The 22701-nt window shown below is 38.8% G+C and overlaps 1 protein-coding gene across 23 annotated transcripts in view; it reads right to left on the minus strand.

Moving 5' to 3' along the window:
• CADPS2 (calcium dependent secretion activator 2) overlaps positions 1 to 22701 on the minus strand; it is a 540930-nt gene that overhangs the window by 229454 nt on the left and 288775 nt on the right. For all 23 annotated transcript variants that reach the window (XM_045052688.1, XM_045052669.1, XM_045052676.1 and 20 more), the window contains one exon: positions 9885 to 10024. In XM_045052688.1, coding sequence (XP_044908623.1) covers positions 9885 to 10024 — 140 coding nt within the window. The remainder of the gene's footprint in view (positions 1 to 9884; positions 10025 to 22701) is intronic.

Raw genomic sequence — 22701 nt, forward strand, 5'->3', positions numbered from 1 at the left:
AAACCACGAGATCACAACCTGAGCTGAAGTCGGATGCTTAACGGATTGAGCCACCCAGGTGCCCCAGATTTTTTTTTAAAGGAATGGATTTTGAGAAGAAAAAATATGGGGCAGACAGGTAGGAAACAGAAAATACAAATGTAAGCTGTTTTGTTAATTGTTTTATTACCGCAATAAGTTCATACAGAGAATAACCCGTACAAAACATGATAAAGGTTCAAAGATGCAGGTGTTCCTATAGGCAAGGCTGAGGTTTCAGTCTCTGGTATTTGGAATTTAGGCTGCAGTCCTTGTTCTTGGATGGATCACTGGGTGTGTGACACAGACTATGCTTTAAACCAAATTTGGCCCAGGAAGTAGACATTTCATGTGTCACCTAACTACCAAAGTTCCTCCCCACAACGCAGGGCCAGGTGGGATTGTACTTAGTATGGTCCACAAGGGTCTTCGCTATGTCCTATTTCTCCAGTGCTGAGTAACACTCCACCCAGTCCTATTCTGTCTTCTCTGATGTACCAGCATTTTTTATCATGGTGCTTTGGTTTTTGTTTTGTTTCATATTGTAAATATTTAAGATTTATTTTTCCTTCTTTTGGTAAGTGTCTCAACCCAAACACATACCTTCTTTAGGGTTTTATCAATAGCTAAAACATTTTGGATATTACTGTGAGCTAGATAGCTACTTTTAAGTTTATTTATTTTGAGAGAGACAGAGAACACGGAGGTGGTGCAGAGAGAAATCTGAAGCAGGCTCTGTGCCAATAGCAGGGTGTCTGATGTGGGGCTTAAACTCACAAACTGTGAGATGATGACCTGAGCTAAAGTTGGACACTTAACCAACTAAGCCACCCAGGCGCCCAAGCCAGCTACTCTTGAAAGCACATTATACACACTAAGATACTACTTCTCCATATATGAAAAACCCACAGCTATTATCATATGCAATGGTAAAAAATTGAAAGCTTTTCCTCTCAGATCAGGAACAAGACAAGGATGTCCACTCTCACCACTTTTATTCAGCATAATACTGGAAGTCCTAGTCACGCCAAACAGACAAGAAATAAAAGGTATCCAAACTGGGAAGAAGCAAAAGTGTCACTATGTGCAGATGACGTGATACTATATACAGTAAACCCTAGAGATTCAACCAAAAAACTACTAGAACTGGTAAATGAATTCAATAACGTTGCAGGATACAAAACTATTATATAGAAATCTGTTGCATTTCTATACACAAATAATCAAGTAGCAGAAAGAGAAATTCAGAAAACAATCCCATTTACAACTGCATCAAAAAAAAAAGGCTAAAAATGAACTTCACCAAGGAGACGAAACACTGGTACTCTGAAAACTATAAAGCACTGATGAAAGAAATGGAAGAGGACACCAACAAATGGAAAGCTATTCCATGCTCATGAATCAGAATATTGTGGAGACATCCATCCTACCCAATCTACAGATTCAACACGATCCCTATCAAAATATCAACATTTTTCATAGAACTAGAACACTGGCATTTGTATGAAACCACAATAATCTGATTTAAAAATAGACCTGAATAAAAATTTTTCTAAAGAAGACATATGGAACATTTTCTAAAGACGACTTGAAAAGGTCCTGATGATCACTAATTATCAAGGAAACACAAATCAAAACCACAATGAGGTATCCTCTCACATCAGGATGGCTAGTATCAAAAAGAAATACCAAGTATTGGTGAGGATGGGGAGAAAAAGGAACCATCATAAACTGGTGATAGGAATATAAGTTGGTGCAGCCACTGTGGAAAACATATGGAGGTTCCTCAAAAAATTAAAAATAAAAACTCCATACAATTCAGTAATTCCACTACTGGGTATTTACCTAAAGAAAACAAAAACATTAATTTGAAAAGACATATGCACACTTTCTTTACCGCAGTTTTATAATAGCCAAGATATAAAAGCAACCCAAGTGTTGAGTAAAGATGTGGTATCTATATCCAATGGAGTATTATTCAGCCATAAAGAATGAGATCTTGCCATTTGCAACAACAAAGATGGACCCAGAAGGTATTAAGCTAACTGAATTTAAGTCAGAGGAAGTCAAACACCATATCATTTCACTTACATGTGTTATCTAAAAAAATAAATGAAGAAAAAGAAAAAAAACCCCAGACTCTAAAAATACAAACTCTGGGAACTGATGGTTCCCAGAGGGGAAATGGATGAGAGGATCAGTGAAATAAACAGGATTAAGAGGTACAAACTTCTGGTTATTAAATAAATTCATGGCGATAAAAAGTACAGCATCACACAATATTGTAATAACGTTGTATGGGGACAGGTGATGAATACAGTTACCGTGATGAGCACTGAGTAACGTATAGAATTGTTAAAGCTATGTTGTACACCTGAAACCAATATAAGATTGTATGCTAATTACATTGCAATAAAAAAAAAATGCTCCTCCTCTAAATAATTCTATGAGTTACGTTCTACCAACAATTTCATTTTGCAGATGAAGAAACTGAGGCAGAGAGAGGTTTTATAACTTTCCCAAGATGCCATAGCTATTGGTGGAGCCAGGATATGAAGAGAGGCAGTCTGGCTCCAGAGCGCACGTTCCTAAGCCATACCGAGTCTTTAAATATTGGATGGTTGGTTAAGTGTCCAATTCCTGATTTTGGCTCAGGTCATGATCTCATGGTTCGTGAGAACGAGCCCTGCATTGGGCTCTGGCCTGACAGCGTGGAGCCTGCTTGGATTTTTGCTCTCTCTCTCTGGCCCTCCCCCACTCATACATCCTCTCTCAAAATAAACTTAAAAAAAAGTAATAGGACAAACGCTGGATGGACAGGAGTATTTCAAGGCTATCTTAAGGAAACCTCTCAAATAAATTTCCCTAATAAATTAGTTTTACCAAATATCTGATTACCTACCTTGCGTGTGTGTGTGTGTGTGTGTGTGTGTGTGTGTGTGTGTGTGTGTTTATTTTTGAGAGACAGGGAGGGAGGAGAGGGGGAGAGAGAGGGAGACACAGAATCTAAAGCAGGCTCCAGGCTCCCAGCTGTCAGCATAGAGCCTGACCTGGGGTTTGAACTCATTGACCTTGAGATCATGATCTGAGCTGAAGTCAGACACTCAACCGACTGAGCCACCCAGGCACCCTAGTGATTATCTACTGTTAATTAAAAGAAAACCTGTTTGATCTTTAGTTTGATAATTGCATTCTTTCATCATAATAGTATAACTATATCACAAAAAAAATCTATAAAATCAAGAAAATTTTACCCATAGTTGCATTATTCTATTTAGTATATTTACTGTATTTCACTTCTAAATTTTTATATGCATCTGTTTTTTAACATTACTATCAGAGTATAAACAATTCTACGATGTGTATTTTCAAATTACTTTTCTACAAAAGCAGCCTGATGCTTCAGTCAGTCTCCATACTTCCTTTTCTTATCTTGAGAAGATTGACATGAATCTCCAAATGTCTTATCTTCTCAGGCTGTCTGTCTTCTGGGGAGCTGAAGAGACCAAATGTTCTAGTCTGATGTCCCCTTTAGCAATTGATGAAACCAGGCCAGGACAGGTGCAGTGACTTATCCAAGTTAGTGACAGAACTGAGACCCAAACCCAGTGTCCTGGGCTCAACACCTGTACTTGTCGTATACAACTACTACCGCACTGCCCTCCACCTGCACCACCGTGCAGTCACGTATCTGAGAAATCAACTAAATGTCTGTAACTAATGCTCAAATTTTTCCCGACCTCCCACAATGCTCATTAACAAGCCCAAGAGCTTTAATTTATAAACTCGGTGATAATATTTTAAAATTTTTGAATGTGTGCAAATAGAAAAACTGTATAATAAAAGGCACCAATAAAGGAGATGGAACTGGTCTATTATAATTCTGTATGTTAACTGTTTATAAAATATTTTAAATTATTCCTAGTTTTCACTGTAATTTTTTAAGAAGTGCCCCAAATTCATTAGGATAACCTATGAGTATGGTCTGGGGTTCCTGAAAGAAAATTTTACAAGACCTCAATTCTACTTTTAGTTGTTTGGCCTCACATGCTTTTAAGATGCTCAGATAGGACACTGAAGGATGCCTAAAAGCAAGAGAGCATAGTTATTTGATGCATGAAAAATAACTTAAAATGTCACTCCCTGGAGAAAAATCTCGAGAAAGCCACATTTAAGCTTAAAGGCAAACTAATTTATTTTTTTTTCAATACATGAAATTTATTGTCAAATTGGTTTCCATACAACACCCAGTGCTCATCCCAAAAGGTGCCCTCCTCAATACCCATCACCCACCCTCCCCTCCTTCCCACCCCCCATCAACCCTCAGTGGCAAACTAATTTATTACAGGAGAAATCCGAGAAGGTTTTGCAAAGGAGGTTAAAACGTGTAGTTTAAGGATCATTAAAGCCATGCCTGAATATGTTTCTATGATTATTACATAACTAGTCATCAGTAAATTAAAATGAAAAATACAGTTAATGATTTAAATTAGCATGCAGAAAGGGACATGAATATAAGGTATCTGGAAAAACGAAGTTGCCTTGAGGGCTTATTCCTTTTATCATTCTACAGCAGTTACATTCATGTTTATAAAGTACCACAGACAGACTTCTCTTCTGAGAGCTGTATTTGGAAAAGGAATCAATCATTTATTAAGAACCTAGCAAATACTTTGTCAGAGGTTTTCGCAAGGCACTAAGAGGTAGGATTTCTATGAAACAAGATTAAGTCAGAATGAGGTAAATTCAAATTGGGAAGGCAAACAGACCTATATATAGGTTCAAATGTCAAAACATGGCTATTTTAGACAAGGACATGTAGGAAAATCATTCTAAAAGGTCAACTTAAAGTGAGAATCAATTTTCTTCCAGGGAAAAAACAGACGTGTCCTTTCTGTAAGGCCTGGACCCTGAGAGCAAATGCCATCTTGACAAAAGTAAGATTTTTCCTCCCTTTGATCATCAGACTACCCCCTAAACTAATTGAAGATCATAAACCTTAAAATCATCAACAATCCAATTTTATTACAGCGCAGTCCGTTCACGTTAAGAGCAAATGCCACGTCTGACAGCCTAACACCGCAGTCCCTGAATGCAGGGCTGGCTGGCTCTGTGGGAAAGCAGGGGATAATAATCCTGCAGCCAGCTTGGTGTGGACACCGTTCTTCCCACTGCAATCTCCACTCCTGTCTCTCCCTGGCAGCAAGAAACAGGCCCCGGGGCCCTTGAAACCTTTAAGATATTAATTAAACAGAGACTTATAAACAACAGTTACAAAATGTTTCAATACATCTATCTGATCAAGAAATGTTTAAAGAGCCAAGCATGACTCTGCACAAAGAGAAACAGATGTATAGGAGGACAGTGATCTGGCTAATATTTTGTCTTACAAGTCTTACCAGTTCTTAACTGTGACAAAACTCTCCTATGGTTAGACACTCATGAGGTTTTCATTCATTTTCACTATAAAAAAACCCAAAAACCAAAAACCAAAAAACATGTGCACGGAGACCTCGGATAGATAGACCCTGGTCTTATGCTTCTGCATATTTGTGGCAATTTAATTTTCTTCTTTTTCCTTTTCCATTGTAGGCTTAATTGTCATAATAAATCATTCGCTTTATCTCATTCCACTTTATTGTCTGACTGAAAAAAATAACCTTTGAATTAGGAAAATGTAATTCAGTAAAAAGAGGAATAGTATTTTCTGAGATTTAAGTTAATGCTGCTACTTAGCCACTAGGCTATGCTAAAGGATAGTCCATTTGTCCTAGAACACTTCTGTCTTCCAGCTACCCAGAAAAAGCAGGAAAACAACCGCAAAAAAAATGGATATGAATTATTTAACCATTCAAAACCTACCTGGTAATTCACTTAACAGATTTATATGAGTTTATATAATTAGTTTATAGGATATATTCCAAAAGAATTAATGAGCCCTTTTTAAACAATCAAATATATGTCATGTGGTTTGGTTTTAAAAGAATGAAATCATCTTTATTTTATCCAAATTAAATGTAATTTCATTTGCATACAGTTATTCCTACTTAAAAAAAAACTATAATGTATAGTCACGACTCATTAGTTATCAGAATAATGAGCTTTAGAACAGATACATTTTTCTACTTAAAAAAAAGATTATTTAAAAATGCAACAATTGAGAACCAAACACATTTATTTTAGGTCTTTTTCTTTTAAGTTTGTTTATTTTTGAGACAGAGAGCATGAGCAAGTTAAGGGCAGGGAGAGAGACAGAGACAGAGGATCTGAAACAGGTTCTGCACTGAGAGTGGAGAGTCAGATGTGGGGCTCGAATTCATGAATGGGGAGATCATGACCTGAGCTGAAGTTGGGTGCTTAACCAACTGAGCTGCCCAGGTGCCCGTTAGGTATTTTTCATTTTAAATTATACTCTGTTCTATGTAACGTGAGTTTAGAACTCTTTACTTTTCAACTTAGGAATGCAACCTACTGTAAATTTTTTCCTTAAAACTCTAAGGAGCACACTATTATTTTCATCATCATCATTATATTAATATCTGTCCTTGACTGCACATTGTGGGAGGCAGTGGATTCAAATGGGTCTAAGAAACTCACAGTGCAGTTGGGGCCACAAAAAATATAAAAAACATTGATAAAATATTTAAGGACCATATAGGTGCTCTACACATGTGATGAATATTCATTTATATGTTCCAATAGTTCATATAAGAGATACCCGTATTATTTTTAAAAGCCAGTAGGTTTTTATAACCAACAACCCAGAGTATTTCAAAGTCTAGTTCTCAAAAGTGCTCTGAAGATAAAAACCCATAACCCTCCCAATTTATTGTTTAATCCACTTGACAACTCTCTGTAAGAGAGGTTTGCTATATTTTAAAGATAAATTAATCTTTTTTTAACTTGACTTGTTTCTTTTTCAATTATTCATTATTCATGTGTTAATTATTCATTATGGGATGAACTATTGACAGAACACACTCCAGCCTCAAAGCAAAATGCTATTAATCTACTACTCATATCCTATTATTGCTTTGGCATATGATAGAGTACTTGGAAGAAAAAGGTTAGTGGACTTTCTCTTCTTAAATGTAATTAAGTTCAGTAAAATCCATTTATGAAACACTGCAGAAAAAGATGAATACAATTATAATATAGGTCAAATCATGTTTGCCCACATACACAGGGGTGATATTCAAAATATTTGTGTGTCTCCACAGGCACTGAGGAACCCAATCAGGCACTTGTAGTAAACACCTGTGCCTGCCCATGGGGATCACCTATTACAGCAGTGTTGAAAACTTTTAATTCTGATTGATCATTATTATGTCCAATACTGGTATTAGTTTTTAAGGAATTATTATGAAATATGTTGTCTTTAATTATGCTGAATAACATACCAACTAGGAGAACAGCATCACAGATATTTTCAGTTCTAGAATTCCTTCCTTTTACATACTATCAACTGCAGAGACACCCGAATATCTAGTAATGTCTGTCATGATCATTTTAGATAATAATTGATGTGGATGGATCTAAAGCATTCCTCATCTGAATCCAAGGTGAGTTCTTGGGCTTTATGTATTAAATTGAGAGACTAAGATATATTCTCTTTAGTGATCCCTTTCACCAGCAGTCTTGAACACAAGTCAACTCCAGACACATCCTGGGCGGCGGGGCGGGGGCGGGGGGGGGGGGGTGTTCCTGATTTAGTCAAGGGCTCAGAGATAGGATATAAACCAGTTCTTCTTAAGGGCAAAGGAGTGATAAAAAACAAAAAAAAAAAGGAAAAACAAACAACAACAAAATCAAGTCTTGGAAGGGGGCTGGATTGTCTCACCTGCCCTGGAGCATTCTAAGGGAAGAAATTGCCAAAGAAGAGAGCAGGGCTTTCTTTCCACACAAGTGAAAGGCTGCAGAATTTGCCATGTGCCTAACCTCATGTTTAATCTTGGTTCTTTGGACAATTTTAAGGCTCCAGGGGTATTCACCATGGTGCTGGACATTTGCAAATTAAGGACTCTGTTGGAATTATAATACATAGGTTCCAATTTCTTATGGTGCCATTCATCAAAAGAGACTGATGTAAAAACAGAAGAAATATTATGCCCAAATCTAGGCTCTACTAATCTCTAAGCACTTTATGGCAGTAGTATTCTAACTCTCTTGTCTCAACACGCTCTATGCTAACTGCGCCCAACTTGTCTTCATTGGCTAACAGCCCTTCCAGAACTCTTGGCCATGAATATGCTAGGTCATGTGACTGGGATGCTCTTCCTCCTCATTGCCCACCTGAATTCACACTTCCAAGTTTTATCTTGAAAGTCAGGTGTCTTGTGGGATTTTCATGACTAACATCACTATTACAGCTACTTGTATATAAGTCTGAATCCCTGACTAGCCACTTTCCTTAGGCCTGAGATGGTACCTCACTGAGGTTTGCTCTGGGTGGAACAGAGCAAGTGCTCAATACATGCCTGCTAAATAAATCAATGGTGACCAGGGAGATGAATGAATGAGAAGAACTCTAAATATTAAATCCCAAGAATTCCATCTGCATTATGAGCTGAGTCATAGTTAGACTTTAGTTTGCAACACTACACTGAGATGCCACAATGTGAGCTACCCAACTTACGGTTTCCTTTCAAAGAGCCCACCCTCTGAGCTGTTTCTCCCATCAGGGAGACTCATTCTGACACTGCATACACTGCCCATCCAAACTAAGGAGGCAATGTAGTCCTTAGCCCCGTGTCAGTCATCCAAAGAATCCTTATTTTGTTGACTCATCAGTGAACTCCGCTACAGTGTTGGTGATTTGGCTCTAAAGCCAGAAGATGACACCTCTCTGTATAGGAATGTACTTTCTTAGACTCATGTTGGCTGCTAATCTCAAAGGGAGCCACTTTAGCGACTGTTTCTCTCCTTCGTGAAGAAAAAGATCACATGCTTTCCTAATAGCTAACAACTCTGTGCTGTGATTTGACTGTAGCGAGCCCTACAGTGTTAATCTGAGAAAGACCGAGGTTTTTAAAAAACTCATTGTGTTCAAGAGTTCAGACTTATTACCTCACCAACTACAAGGGAAAAGGAACCCTGGAAGAGAGGACGACGGACTCTGACCCATGGTGGTCCGCAGGAGACAGGTCCTGCCCTCTGGCTTACTCTCCAGCACTGATTTAGTTTTTCACTCACATATTGAATGAACACTCACATCCCTCCCTGACAAACCTTTCACAGTGTCCTGGGTTATATGTGAACGACATCTTAGCTTTAATATATTTTAGGGGCGCCTGGGTGGCGCAGTCGGTTAAGCGTCCGACTTCAGCCAGGTCACGAACTCGCGGCCCGTGAGTTCGAGCCCCGCGTCAGGCTCTGGGCTGATGGCTCAGAGCCTGGAGCCTGTTTCCGATTCTGTGTCTCCCTCTCTCTCTGCCCCTCCCCCGTTCATGCTCTGTCTCTCTCTGTCCCAAAAATAAATAAACGTTGAAAAAAAAAATTAATATATTTTATGTAAGTTTAGCTGTTGGAGAGCTGAATACTATGCTTGTTTTGACTATTATATTTTGAAGAGTAGTTCTTGGAAGTTCTCTCCATCCATCACTGCCCCTCATTGACATGAGTGATACAGAATACCAGCGCAATCAATTATTAACATTATGTTAGCATGCACACAGTTATAATAACTAAATACACATATATTTAGCTGTAAACGTGTCTAGGAGTGTAAAAAATTAAGTTAACCTGTAAATGTCATTTTGGGGGGAAAATTTCATGATATACCTGTTCTGTCAGTAAACTGGCAAAAGTGATACATTGAAACGAGATCCAATAATTCAGGAGAAAAGCACCTTCAAGTACACACTCACCCACTATGTTTCATATGTGGTGGTTTATCCATTCGCACTGCTAATTTGATCTTTAAGTCAGAGTCCTGGCTATTTTTTGGAACTACCATTCGGTGCAACTCAGCTGACTTGGAGCTATTAGAAGTTGGGTATAATATCACCTATAAAAGACAAAAAAAGAACACATTTAAGTGCACAATACAAGCTCCAAGGATTGAAACAGAAATCTTGTTTTCCTGTTTAAAAAGAAGGTATCATGCCCAAATGTGTCTCAACCACTTGACTCCCACCACAACAGATGGGTTTTCAATACAGCCTCATTTATCTTTTTGACAAATATGTGTTTTCATATTATCACATAACGAGTTTTCTTCCTGTGTCATTTCCTAATGAGGTAATAGCACAAAGGCTGCAGTTGAATTGACAGTTGAGAAATACTTATTAGACATCTATAATTTGAAGACTATTCTAAACTCAGGGCATGGAAGTTCAGAAGGAAATATTTTTTGAAATTACAGATAGCATGTTTAAAAAGTAAAACTAATTATTCTAGGCAGCAAAAATATACCTAATGTTTTAATATTTGCATTGTAAGATAGCATGAAAGGAAGTCAACACAATTAGAGATGGAAAAGACCGATATAGCACATTTTCTGTCCTAGATCAACACCAGAGGACTTTTTCCTGATGTTTTCATATCTATAAATACTATAAGGACTGACACAAAATAATTAAAATAAATTTTTAAATTTTTATTTATTTACTTTGAGAGAGAGAGAGAGGGAGAGGGAGGGAGGGGAAGAAGACCCTGGCACGTGCAAGCTGGGAAGGGAGAGGGAGGGGAGGGGAGGGGAGGGGAGGGGAGGATTCCAAGCAGGGTCTGTGCTGTCATTGCAGAGCCTGATGTGGTGCTCGATGCCACAAACCAGGAGATCATGACAAGAGCTGAAATTAAGAGCCACATGCTTAACTGAAGGAACCACCCAGGCGCCCTCACAAAGTAATTATTTGTAATAAAATTTCCAACTGATTATTTTCTAACACCACAGCTTCACAGAGCCGACACAGGAGAGACAAGCTTACTCTTCATAACTTACATGCCGTATACAACCACACTTCATTTTATTGCATTTCACTTTATTGTGCTTCGCAGATACTGTGTTTTCCAAATTGAAGGTCTATGGCAATCCTATGCCGAGTTGGTCTGCTGGTGCCCTTTTTCCAATAGCATTCACTCACGTCACGTCTCTGTCAAGTTTCAGTAATTCTCATAATATTTTAAACTTTTACGTTGTATTTGTCATAGTGACCTGTGATCAGTGAAGAACTGTGACGTTACTAATTTAATTGTTTGGGCCATCACAAACCACATCCACATTAAGACAATGAACCTAACTGATAAATTTGTGTTTTTCTGAATGCTTTACCAACTGGTTATTCCACTGTATCTCACCCTCCCCTTGGGCCTTCCTATTCCTGGAGACACAATACTGAAATCAAGATAATAACCCTACAATAGTTTCTAAATATGAAAGAAGGAGTCACACATCTCTCTATTTACCTTTTTAAATTTTTATTTATTTTGAAAGTGAGAGAGAGAGAGAGAGAACACGAGTGTGCACACCTGTGCAAGTGGCAGAGGAACAGAGAAGGAAAGGAGGAGAGAGAATCCTAGTCTGCACTGATAGCACAGAGCCCAATGTGGGGCTCGACCTCAAAAACCATGAGATCATGACCTGAACCATGAGATCATATCAAGAGTTGGATGCTCAACCGACTGAGCCACCCAGGTGCTCCACAGGTCTCTCACTTTACATCCAAAGCTAGAAATCATTCAGCTTAGTGAGGATGGCATGACATAAGCCAAGAGAGGCTGAGGGCTCGGTCTCTTGGGCCCAACAGCCAAGTTGTCAGCAGAAAAGTTTTTGAGGGAAATTAAAACTGTACTCCAGTGAATACACAAATGATGATAAAGCAAAACACCCTTAGTGCTGATATGGAGAAAGTTTTCACGATCTGGATAGAAGATCCAAGTTGCCACAACATTTCCTTAAGCCAAAGCTTAATCCAGGGCAAGGCCCTCTCTTCAATTCTAAGCAGGCTGAGAAAGGTGAGGAAGTTGCAGAAATGTAAAGCTAGCAGAGGTTGGCTCACGAGCTTTAAGGGAAGAAGCCATTTCTATAACATAAAGGTGCAAAGTAAAGCAGCTCGTGATGTAGAAGCTGCAAGTTATCCAGAAGATCTAGCTAATAAAAGTGGCTACACTACACAACAGATTTTCAACATCCAGGAAGGTGTCGTCTTAGTCTTTCATAGAGAGGAGAAGCCAATTGCTGGGTTCAAAGCACCAAAGGGACAGGCTGACTCTCTTGTTAGGGGCTAATGCAGCTGGTAACTTTAAATTGAAGCCAAAGCTCATGTACCATTCCAAAAATCCCAGGGTTGTTAAGAATTATGCTAAATCTACTCTGCTTGAGCTCTGTAAATGGAATAACAAAGCCTTGATAACAGCACATCTGTGTACACCATGGTTTGTGGCTATTTTAAGAGGACCGCTGAGAACTACTGCTCAGGAAAAAACATTCTTTCAAACTATTACTTCTTAATGACAATGCACCTGGTCACCCAAGAGCTCTTCTGGAGATAGACGATGAGATTAATGCTATTTCCACACTGGCTAACACAACATTCATTCTGTAGCCCAAGAGTCAAGGAGTGATTTTCACTCTGAAGTCTTATTTAAGAAACATTTTTTAAGGCTAAAGCTGCTCTAAATAACGATTACTTTGACAAATCTAGGCAAGGTAAATGGACAACCTTCTGAAAAGAAGTCACCATTTTTTTTAAAGTTATTTATTTTTAGGGGTGGTGGGGGGGGAGAACATGCACAAACAGGGAAGGGCAGAGAGAGAATCCCAAGCAGGTTCCTCACTGTCAGTACAGAGTCCAACACGGGCCTCAATCCCACAACCCTGGAGACCTGAGCTGAAATCAAGAGTCAGATGCTTAACTGACTGAGCCACCCAAGTGCCCCGGAGTCACCATTTTAGATGCCATTAAGGACATCTACGATTCACATGAAGAGGTCAAGGTAACAGTAGGAGTTTGGAAGAAGTTGACTGCAATTCTCCTGGATGATTCTGGAGAGTTTTAAGAGTTCAGTGGAGGAAGTGACTGCAGATGTGGTGTAAACAGCAAGAGAGCCAGAAGTGGAACCTGAAAATGTGACTAATTATTCCTTGAGACACAACAATATTGAAATTATGCCAATTACCCAGCAATGGCCTGTAAGTTTTTAAGCGAAATACATCACAGTACAAATGGCTATCATCTCATTACACTTTAATAGGTAAGGAGGTACTTTTTACAGACGACTAAAAAAAGTGATTTCCTGACATGGAATCTATTCCTAATGAAGATGCTGTGAAGATTGTTGAATTGAAAATAAAGGATTTAGCATATTATCTAGACTTCATTGATAAAGCAATGGCAGAGTTCAAGAAGATTGACTAATTCTGAAAGAAATTCTACTGTGTGTAAAATGCTATCAAACAGCATCGCATGCTAGAGAAATTGTTCACGAAAGGAAAAGTCAACTGACATGGCAAACTTCATGTATCTTAAGAAATTACCAGGGTCACCCCACCCTGATCATTCAGAAATCATCAACATCAAGGCAGGATCCTCCACCAGCAAAAAGATTACAATTTGCTGAAAGCTCAGATGATGGTTAGCATTTTCAGTAGTAAGTGTTTTTTAATTAAGGTATATACTCTTTAAGTTTATGAGAGAGAGAGAGAGAGAGAGAGAGAGAGAGAGAGAGAGAGACCGACCGACCGACCTAGTGGAGGAGGGGCAGAGAGAGAATCCTAAGCAGGCTCCGTACTGTCAGCACAGAGCCCAACGCAGAGCTTGAACTCACAAACTGTGAGGATATGACCTGGGCTGAAGAATCAGATGCTCAACAGACTGAGCCACCCAGGCACCCAAAGATATGTACTTTTAAAGACAATGTTATTGCACTTATATTACAGTATATTATAAATGTAACTTTCACATGCACTGAGAAAACAAAAAATTCAGTTAACTCACTTTATGATATTCATTTTATTGCAGAACTCTGGAACCAAGTTCACAGTATCTCTGAGGCATGTCTGTATATAAAATGATGTATTTCCCCCTTGTTAGTCAGATTATTATTTAGACACAGCATATATCAAGGCCTTGATATTTTTAAATGGGAAGCCTATATCCTGAAGGATAAAGATATGAAATGTAGTGTAGGTGAGCCTGGGTGGCTAAGTCAGCTGGAGCGTCTGACTCTTGATTTTGGGTCATGGAATCGAGCCCCACACATCGGGCTCTTGGCTGAGTGTGGAGCCTGCTTAAAATTCTCTGTCTCCCTTTATCCCTCTCCCCTGCTTGCACACGTGCTTTAAAATTTAAAAAAAATGAAATGCAGTATATTATACTTTAAGCCATTCTTATTTTATACCAATGTGAGAAGTAAACAAACCTGAAGTTTCTATGTAAATGCAAGAATTATAAACATGCTCATGTGTTTAAAAGCAAAACATGGCAACTAAATTTGGCATGCTCTGGCAAAAAAAAGAAAAAAAAGTCTTCATTTCTGTGGATAAGTGGAACTATTCACACAGAAATTTTCAAGCAAAGCTCTTTTTCTAAGAAAGACAACAGTCATAAAAGCTTCTTAAACTATTCTCAACTCCCAAGTTGTTAAATGTATCTACTATTTTGAGACTTTGCTCAAAGCCTATCCTAAAAGCCACAGTTGAGTTGAATCCAGCATATCTATACACTTGAGCATATAAAGGCACATCCAGGAACAGAGAAAATGGCATTTGTGAGATCTTCAAAAACTGTATTATAGAATTAGTCCTCTGTGACTGCTAAAGTATCCAATGGAATATTTTACAGATTCTTTCTTAAATGAGTTTAGGAAAAAGTGATGAGGGGCACCTGGGTGGCACAGTCGGTTAGGCATCCGACTTCAGCCAGGTCACGATCTCGCGGTCCGTGAGTTCGAGCCCCGCGTCAGGCTCTGGGCTGATGGCTCAGAGCCTGGAGCCTGTTTCCGATTCTGTGTCTCCCTCTCTCTCTGCCCCTCCCCCGTTCATGCTCTGTCTCTGTCTGTCCCAAAAATAAATAAACGTTGAAAAAAAAAAAGTGATGATTTTTGGCTCAAACCAGTAGACAAAATAATGTTATTACTAACTTAGAGGAGGATTCCAAAAATGAAACAAAGACTAAGAGTTGTAGATCTAACCTCTGCAGCTATAGCTTCCATTTCCCTAGCAATTCTGGAAAGCTTTTTCTCTTTCTCCCCACATCCCCCCCCAATTTATTTTGGCATGAGCCACCTACATATACATACTTTATTCCTTTTTAATTCTTCCTTCTATGTTTACACAAAAACTGATGTTGTTCCAAACTCCAAAAGCCTTAAACAGGAAGAGATTATTTAAATGAAAACTTCTGACAGTTTCTCATTCTCTAAATGCTGATGACAGTTATCAAATAAGGTCCCAAAACAACTAACTGCATCTGATCCACAAATTAAGGATCATCTCACTGTTGAATACCATCATTTTTGCCACATTTTAGATTCCTAGTGAGTATTTCTAAGTGATATCAGTGGAAGGATTTACTACTTAAGTAAACATTTGAGGGCTCATTATATGGGGACACGAAAAGGTAAAAGAATATGGATGACTCAGATCCCTCACGGAGTTTACAGTTTCTTGTTATTGGAGCTCTATCCGATGATATAATATCGGATAATATCTGATCATATCACTTTCTCCTATTGCCCTTCTATCCCTAAGATGTGCAAAGGTTTCTCATTTTGTCAGTCTCTAGGTTTACTCAGTCATTTCTTTGGTGGCTCTGTTCTATCACATTTGAAGCCAATTCCTTGTGTTACATTTCCTCCTTTTGAAATACCTGGAATTGTTTGTCAGGAAGAAACACTGACATGTGTAACCAATGGAGATCCATACCTATGCTATCTGTTGTTTCTAAAGGGACTGTACTGGTGAATAAACCCTGAACTTAGTCTTAACAATGGCTGTAAAATTGTTTCCAGGTTCCCAAACTGCACAAGCATGAAGTGGTCACACTGCTCTACGTGGTGTTGCCAAGGATGTTAACAGACAAGAGGCAGCTCCCAATGTGTAGAGCTCCAAGGGCCAAGGAGAGTAAAGGACAAAGGAGTTCTCTTTCAGATGCATAACGAGGGTCTAGTCAAGAGATCCTAAACACTGACAGGACAGGGTATCTTCACAGTGCCTGCCAGGACAGGATCTCAGTACTGTCGACGGACAGATACTACTATGCATTTTCTACTTTACCTTTTTTCAGATGGGACACTTGTAGTTCTCTTATTCCTGTTCCACCGCTGTAGACTGGATTTGTGCTAGGGCAAGGTGGGGAGGGGAGGTGGAGGTAGTTAAACATGAACTTGAATTCATAGGTCATCAGGCTGCAAAGAGCCACAGCTGGGACTGATGGAGAAGCTAGACCGGAAGAGACTTTGGGGTGATGCCCTTGAGTTGAAGTGAAGGTGTTCTGTATGTAGGAGGCAGGGTAACACAATCATTCTCTTTGGCTATAGGGGCGAACTACAGCTGATCATCTGTTTACCAGGATTTGTGCTTTTACTAGCATAGAGCTGCTGCCGGATGCAGCTAGTCAGCCAGAGGCTATGTTTTTGAGCTCCTCTTACACGAAGTAGGGACATATGAAAGTCCTAGCTAATGGAATATGAAGAGAAGTGGTCAGTATCACTTTGGGGAAAAATTAAGATACATCCCTCTTTACTCATCTGCTAGCCAAATCCAGAGATGCCACTGCTCTAGGAAATGAGAGCCATAAAATGAGAGAAACCGGAGCCCTGAATCACCAGGTGGAGGACATCTACCCCATCTATCGGTAACGCCCACAGTAAAGTGTTCTACAGGTGTTACTGTTTGGAACAAGTGAAATGTTTGTTACAGCATTTCATAGAATCCTAAGTAAAACATTAACAAAGTTTTGCTTCATGTATCTTCTTTCACAGGTAAGCACTTACAATTCTTAAGATAAGCAGTTCTACTTGAAAATGACCCGGTACAGGAGCACCTGGGTGCCTCAGGGTTAAGCATCTGACTTTGGCTCAGGTCATGTTCTCACGGTTTCCTGGGTTTGAGCCTCAGGTCAGGCTCTGTGCTGACACCTTGGAGCCTGCTTTGAATTCTCTCCCTCCCTTCTTCCCTCCCTGCCCCTCCCCATCTCAGACCTCTCTCAAAAAAAACAAACTTGGGGTGCCTAGGTGGCTCAGTCGGTTAAGCATCTGACTTCAGCTCAGATCATGATCTCACAGTTCACAAGTTCGAGCCCCACATCAGGCTCTGTGCTGACGGCTCAGAGCCTGGAGCCTGCTTTGGATTCTGTGTCTCCCTCTTTCTCTGCTCTTCCACCTCCCTCCCTCTCTCTCAAAAATAAACATTAAAAAAATTTAAAAAATAAAGTTAAATTATTAAAAAAAGGATTTGGTACAATTAAAATATTAACAGATATAAAGATTTATTAAGGATTCTGCTATATTCCAGGTTCACATCTAAATTAAACTATAGCTATGTACAAAATAGTTAGCTTCTTCTATTAAGCAAACTAGTCTATTCTTTGCCATCCATTTCTCTGAACCTTTCTATACACATTCCTGCTTCTTCTAGTTTATTTTTGTCACCAACACTTGAAATGTCTTGTCACTTAGCATGGCACACACATTTTATGATTCCTTACCTTAAATATAAAGCCAATGTATCTTCTTTATAATAAAATGTCAAAGTTACTTGCCATGTTTGCTGAGGTGTAAATGAAAAACACAATTTGTTTTACACTTTGTTTAAAATTCTGTCAAATTTAATACACAGGAAGAAAAAACTTAAGAATGAAGTGTAAATATACACATACACATAATGTTTAGAGTAATAGTTCATAGGATCTCTGTTCTAACATATTTGTACAAGCTGACATCTCTACATTGCTTTCCTAAAATACCTTAGTTAAAGCGAAGTCATGTACATTTATGCACACACCACATTAGTTGAACTCTGTGACCTATCCACTTAAAGCCTTCTAAACAATTTCAACAAGGTCTTAAAGATGTAAAAGCTAAGGGAAAAAATCTAGAAGAACTAGAGAGGGATAGATAGGCCCTGGGGCCAGATAAACAATTCACTGGTTTCCTATAAATATCTGTCAGCAGAGAGGAAGAAAAAAAGAGTATATGACCACAATAATTGCATTTTAGTCTTAAAGTAAAATAGAGATACATACTTGGTACAATTCTAGCTCAAAGATGGGTGCAACCAGCAATTCTGGAAGGGATCAGGACAGACTGCATAGAGGAATTACTTCCATTTGGGAGTCTAAAAGAACACATTAAGAATTACAAGGCAAGACACGGGGAAGAAACTAAGACAAAGACATGAGGCTGTTGGAACTAAGCCAAAACAAAAACACGAATTCAAGAAGATACACATACCCCTATATCTCTTGCTGCATTATTTACAGTAACAAGCAACTCAAGTGTCCACTGATAGATGAAGACGGAATACAAGCATGGAATATTATGCAGCCATAAAAAAGGATGTTCCCATTTGAAACATGGACGGACTTAAAAGGTATTAAGTGAAATAAGTTAGAACAAATGCCATATGATTTCACTTATATGTGGAAACTAAAAACGGAGAAAAAAAAAGACTCTAAAATACAGAAAATTGGTGGTTGCTGAGGGGAGGTAGATGGGGGTATGAGCAAAATAACTGAAGGAGATTAAGAGGTACAAACTTCCAATTATAAAATAAGTCACAGAGATAAAAAGTACAGCTTGGGGAATATAGTCAATAATACTGTTAAAAAAAAAAAAAACAAAAGGTAAGGGAGAATTCTGTGAAGACCTTTTGAGAATTAGGAAGATAACTACAGAATTGAGACCAGGGGCCAAGTACGCAGAAAAACCAGAAGGTGATACACTGCATTTAAGCTGGACAGTGTTTTAGGGAGTAGGAAATAGCCGTCAGTGTCAAATGACAATTGAGAGGTTAAGCACAGGAAGGGTAAGAAAAACAGAAAGGGTATTGCTTGGTTTAACAGACAAATTACTCAAGATCTCAGCAAGTTATGTGAGGCCAGACTGCAATAGTTTCAAGAACAAAAATCTATTTGAGGAATAGGAAAAGACCTCACCTGACTCCTAAGTGATATCAGGGCAAGTCAGGCAAGATCACTTCGGCTAGAAAAGCACCGGTGGCCAAGGCGGGGGGAATAAAGCCGGATAGCATGAAGACAGTAAGGAAATGGGAAGCTTGTGCTGACAGATGAGACCAGAAAGGAAGACTAGGGATAGTCTGTAAAGGAGATGTTTTGCTAAGGAGTTTATAAGGTTATCCCATAACATGCATTTAGAAGATACTTTTAAGCCAGGGAAATTGTATATCCTGGAGTAAAGAATTAATACCCCTCTATCCATCTGTATGCATCCCAGATGCAGTCATGTAACTCAATGTGTGGTGAGGTATCCTAACATTCAACTAAGAGATGATCTGGCCTTGGAAATACACCTTTAAAAGACAGTAAGTGGCAGTGAAAATGCTATTAGCTGGAATCATGTTTCAATTGTGATTAAACATCCTTTTTCTGAGGGGAGCTTCGGTGGCTCAGTCGGTTGAACATCTGACTCTTGATTTTGGCTCAGGTCATGATCTCACCATTGTAGGATTGGCCCTGTGTCCACCTCATGCTGGGCATGGCGACTGCTTGGGATTCTTTCTCTTCTCTTTCCCTTTGCATGCTCTCCCCTAAAAAATCCTTTATGTGGACAATCAGATGTCCTTGAGACAGAGCTGTTTTAAGGACATGCGCAAGGGAACATCTCCTCAGATATGTAGAGTTGTCTTGATAAGAAACCTTGATTTTTGGGTTCAGTTGACATTTTTCTATCTTTCTCCTTCAAATGACAGAGATTTTATACATTAGCTAAGATTCACAATGACTATTCCTCGTGAACCTCTCAAGTCCCTTCCTGAGAGTTATAACCTTGAGAGAAAGAATAACTGAATTTAGTTCATTTCAATCAATTTTTATTTAGCACATGTTAATAACTAGTATATATTTTCTCCAGTATCGGGGGCCTCTGTATTTTCAGTGCACGGAGAAGATAAATCGAAAGATTTTTCTGAGAGAAATCTACATCCTTCTTAGTAACACTTGCCTGTGTTTTAATACACATGAGGTTGCTTTGTCTAAATTATTTTTCCTTCCATTTAATATCCCTGCTTCCTGTCCTACTTAGCTGAAACAAAGAACACCTGCTCATTCTCACTAACACAATGCTCTTTTGTGTACTGAAAGATTACCATTAAGTCTCTGTCAACCTTATTGTCCGTGGGCTAAATCCAGTTCCCTTTATTTTTAAAGGTGGAAAGAATCCTGGAATTTACAATATGGAACTGATCCAACTCCCGACCCCTTACCAAATGTGCACCTGACCTGACGGAACCACACAATTGCTTCCTTTTATATAGTGCTTTTCAAATAAGGCCTTTTTCGAAAAATCAATCAATAAATAAAACAGTACAAGAAATATTATCATCTTGATTAAATACTTTTCCCTGACATTAATTGTTAAAAGACAGAGATGAAAAACTTTGTTATTTGCATGATGGGAGCTGGGAAAAGGGTACGGAAAAGGAAAACCAAGGTGTCAAAATTCTTCAGTCTTTTCTGAAATCCCGACTTAATAATGAACCATTATGTGAAGAATTTCTTCGAAGGCATTCAGCAGACTCTGCTCCCTGAAGGCAGAAGCTATGGTGTGGTAAAGTAGCTCATCAGCGCCTTACAGGTTAATTTAAGTCAGTATCTTCAATTAAACTCTTCCTCACCATGGTCCCCTAGCTTCAAATCTGGGGCAGATACTTACACCAAGCATTTTGGGTGGCTGACTGGATGGATGCATGCAGAGAGAAACCCAAAACAAAAATACAAGCCTAAAATGGATACTTCACTGAGGTGAAAAGAGAAAAAGGCTTGCCAACTAAAGTACTGCCAGCCGTGGTAACAGAAAATGACCATAGTCAATGTCAGAATCTGTATGCCGTTTACTTGCCAGTCTGCAAAAAGTTAAGTAACTCTCCTTTTCCATTCCTGGACTGTGGTAGGTAGAGTAAGTTTCCCAAAGACGCCTACAACCTAATCCCCAGAATCTGTGAATATGCTCTCTTCTAAGGCAGAAGGGAACTGAAGTAGCAGATGGAATTGCAGATTGCTAACTGGCCAACCTTAAAATCAGAAGATAACCCAGTTTACCCAGGTGGGCCTCACACAACTACAAGAGTTCCGAGGGGTGTTTCAGTGGCTCAGCTGGTTAAGCGTCCAACTCTTGGTCTTGGCTCAGGTCAAGATCTCACGGTTTGTAGGTTGGAGCCCTGGGTCTGGCTTTGTGCTGACAGCACGGAGCCTGCTTGGGATTCTCTGTCTCCCTCTCTCTGCCCCTCCCCCACTAGCTCACTTGCTCGCTCTCAAACAAACTTTAAAAAAAGAGTTCTTAGATATGGAAGAGGAAAGCAGAAAAGTGGGTGTTGGAGCCATGTGATGTGAGAAACATTCAAATTCAAATTAGCCATTGATGGCTTTGGTATGGAAGGGGCCATGAGCCAAGAATACAGGCAGTCTCTAGAAACTGAAAAAGTAAAAATAAATTGCATTCTCCCTTAGATCCTCTGGAAAGAAACGCAACTCTTCCAACATCTTGATTTTAGCTAACTGAGACTCATTTTGGACTTCTGACCTTCACAATAAATTTGTGTTTTTAATAATTTGTTAAAGTCCCAATTGAAACTAATACAGACAATAAAGGCTGAGATTTGATCATAAAAACACTAAATGCTGTGATTAAAAGAACACTAAATTTACCTTTTAAATTTCTTCTGCCAAGTGTGATTCAAAGATATTTTTACACACAGACTTCAATCCGTAGCTTCGTCTGATTACTTTAACGAGAGGTTTTTGTGTGTGATTATCTCTCACGTACCTGAAGCATCCTGCTTGTATGAAATCTTTGGAAAAGTTTTTGTGTGTTAAAATTTTGACTTATCATATACATTTTTAAGTTCTTAACAATGAGGCTGATTATTTTGGTTACTACAATGAAGACCATCTGCATGTATTTCTAGCAAATTTCAAATTCTATACACCCACATGATCAAGAATCATTTCTTCCATTGCAAAGTCTTTCTTGAAGATTTTGAAGGAGGGACAGTCAAGGCTGTCACTGTATTTTTATGACGTGATTAAAGATACTGGCCTTTATTCATCTTCCTATATCATTTTTATTGCTTGTAAGGTATCGATTTCATACTTCTCCTTGGAAGAGCAATATATTCCATCACTGTTATATCTGTGTTTTTTAAGATTTAACTGGACAGAAAAGCGTCATTACTATTCTTGATCTATTCCCCTCAACCATAAATTATGAATAGCGGTAACCTTTATACTTCCCTAACCAATACAGTTCCTGTCAGAGGACACGGCATGAGTAGCTTTATCCCGTTTCTTTTTACTAGGCTGGTTGTAATAATGCCTGGCATTTATAAAGAACCTTTCAACTGAATGCCTCAAAGTGCTTTGTGAAATTTAAATTAATTCTCACATCACCCTTAAAGGATAGGCGTTACTCTGGTTATGTAAATAATTTGACACTGAAGTTAAATGGATACCTAAGAAAATTTCTTCAGGATATCAATGGACACTTACAGTGTTACCTCCCCCTCCT

This window comes from Felis catus, chromosome A2, assembly GCF_018350175.1.
Source record: "Felis catus isolate Fca126 chromosome A2, F.catus_Fca126_mat1.0, whole genome shotgun sequence".
NCBI lineage: Eukaryota > Metazoa > Chordata > Mammalia > Carnivora > Felidae > Felis > Felis catus.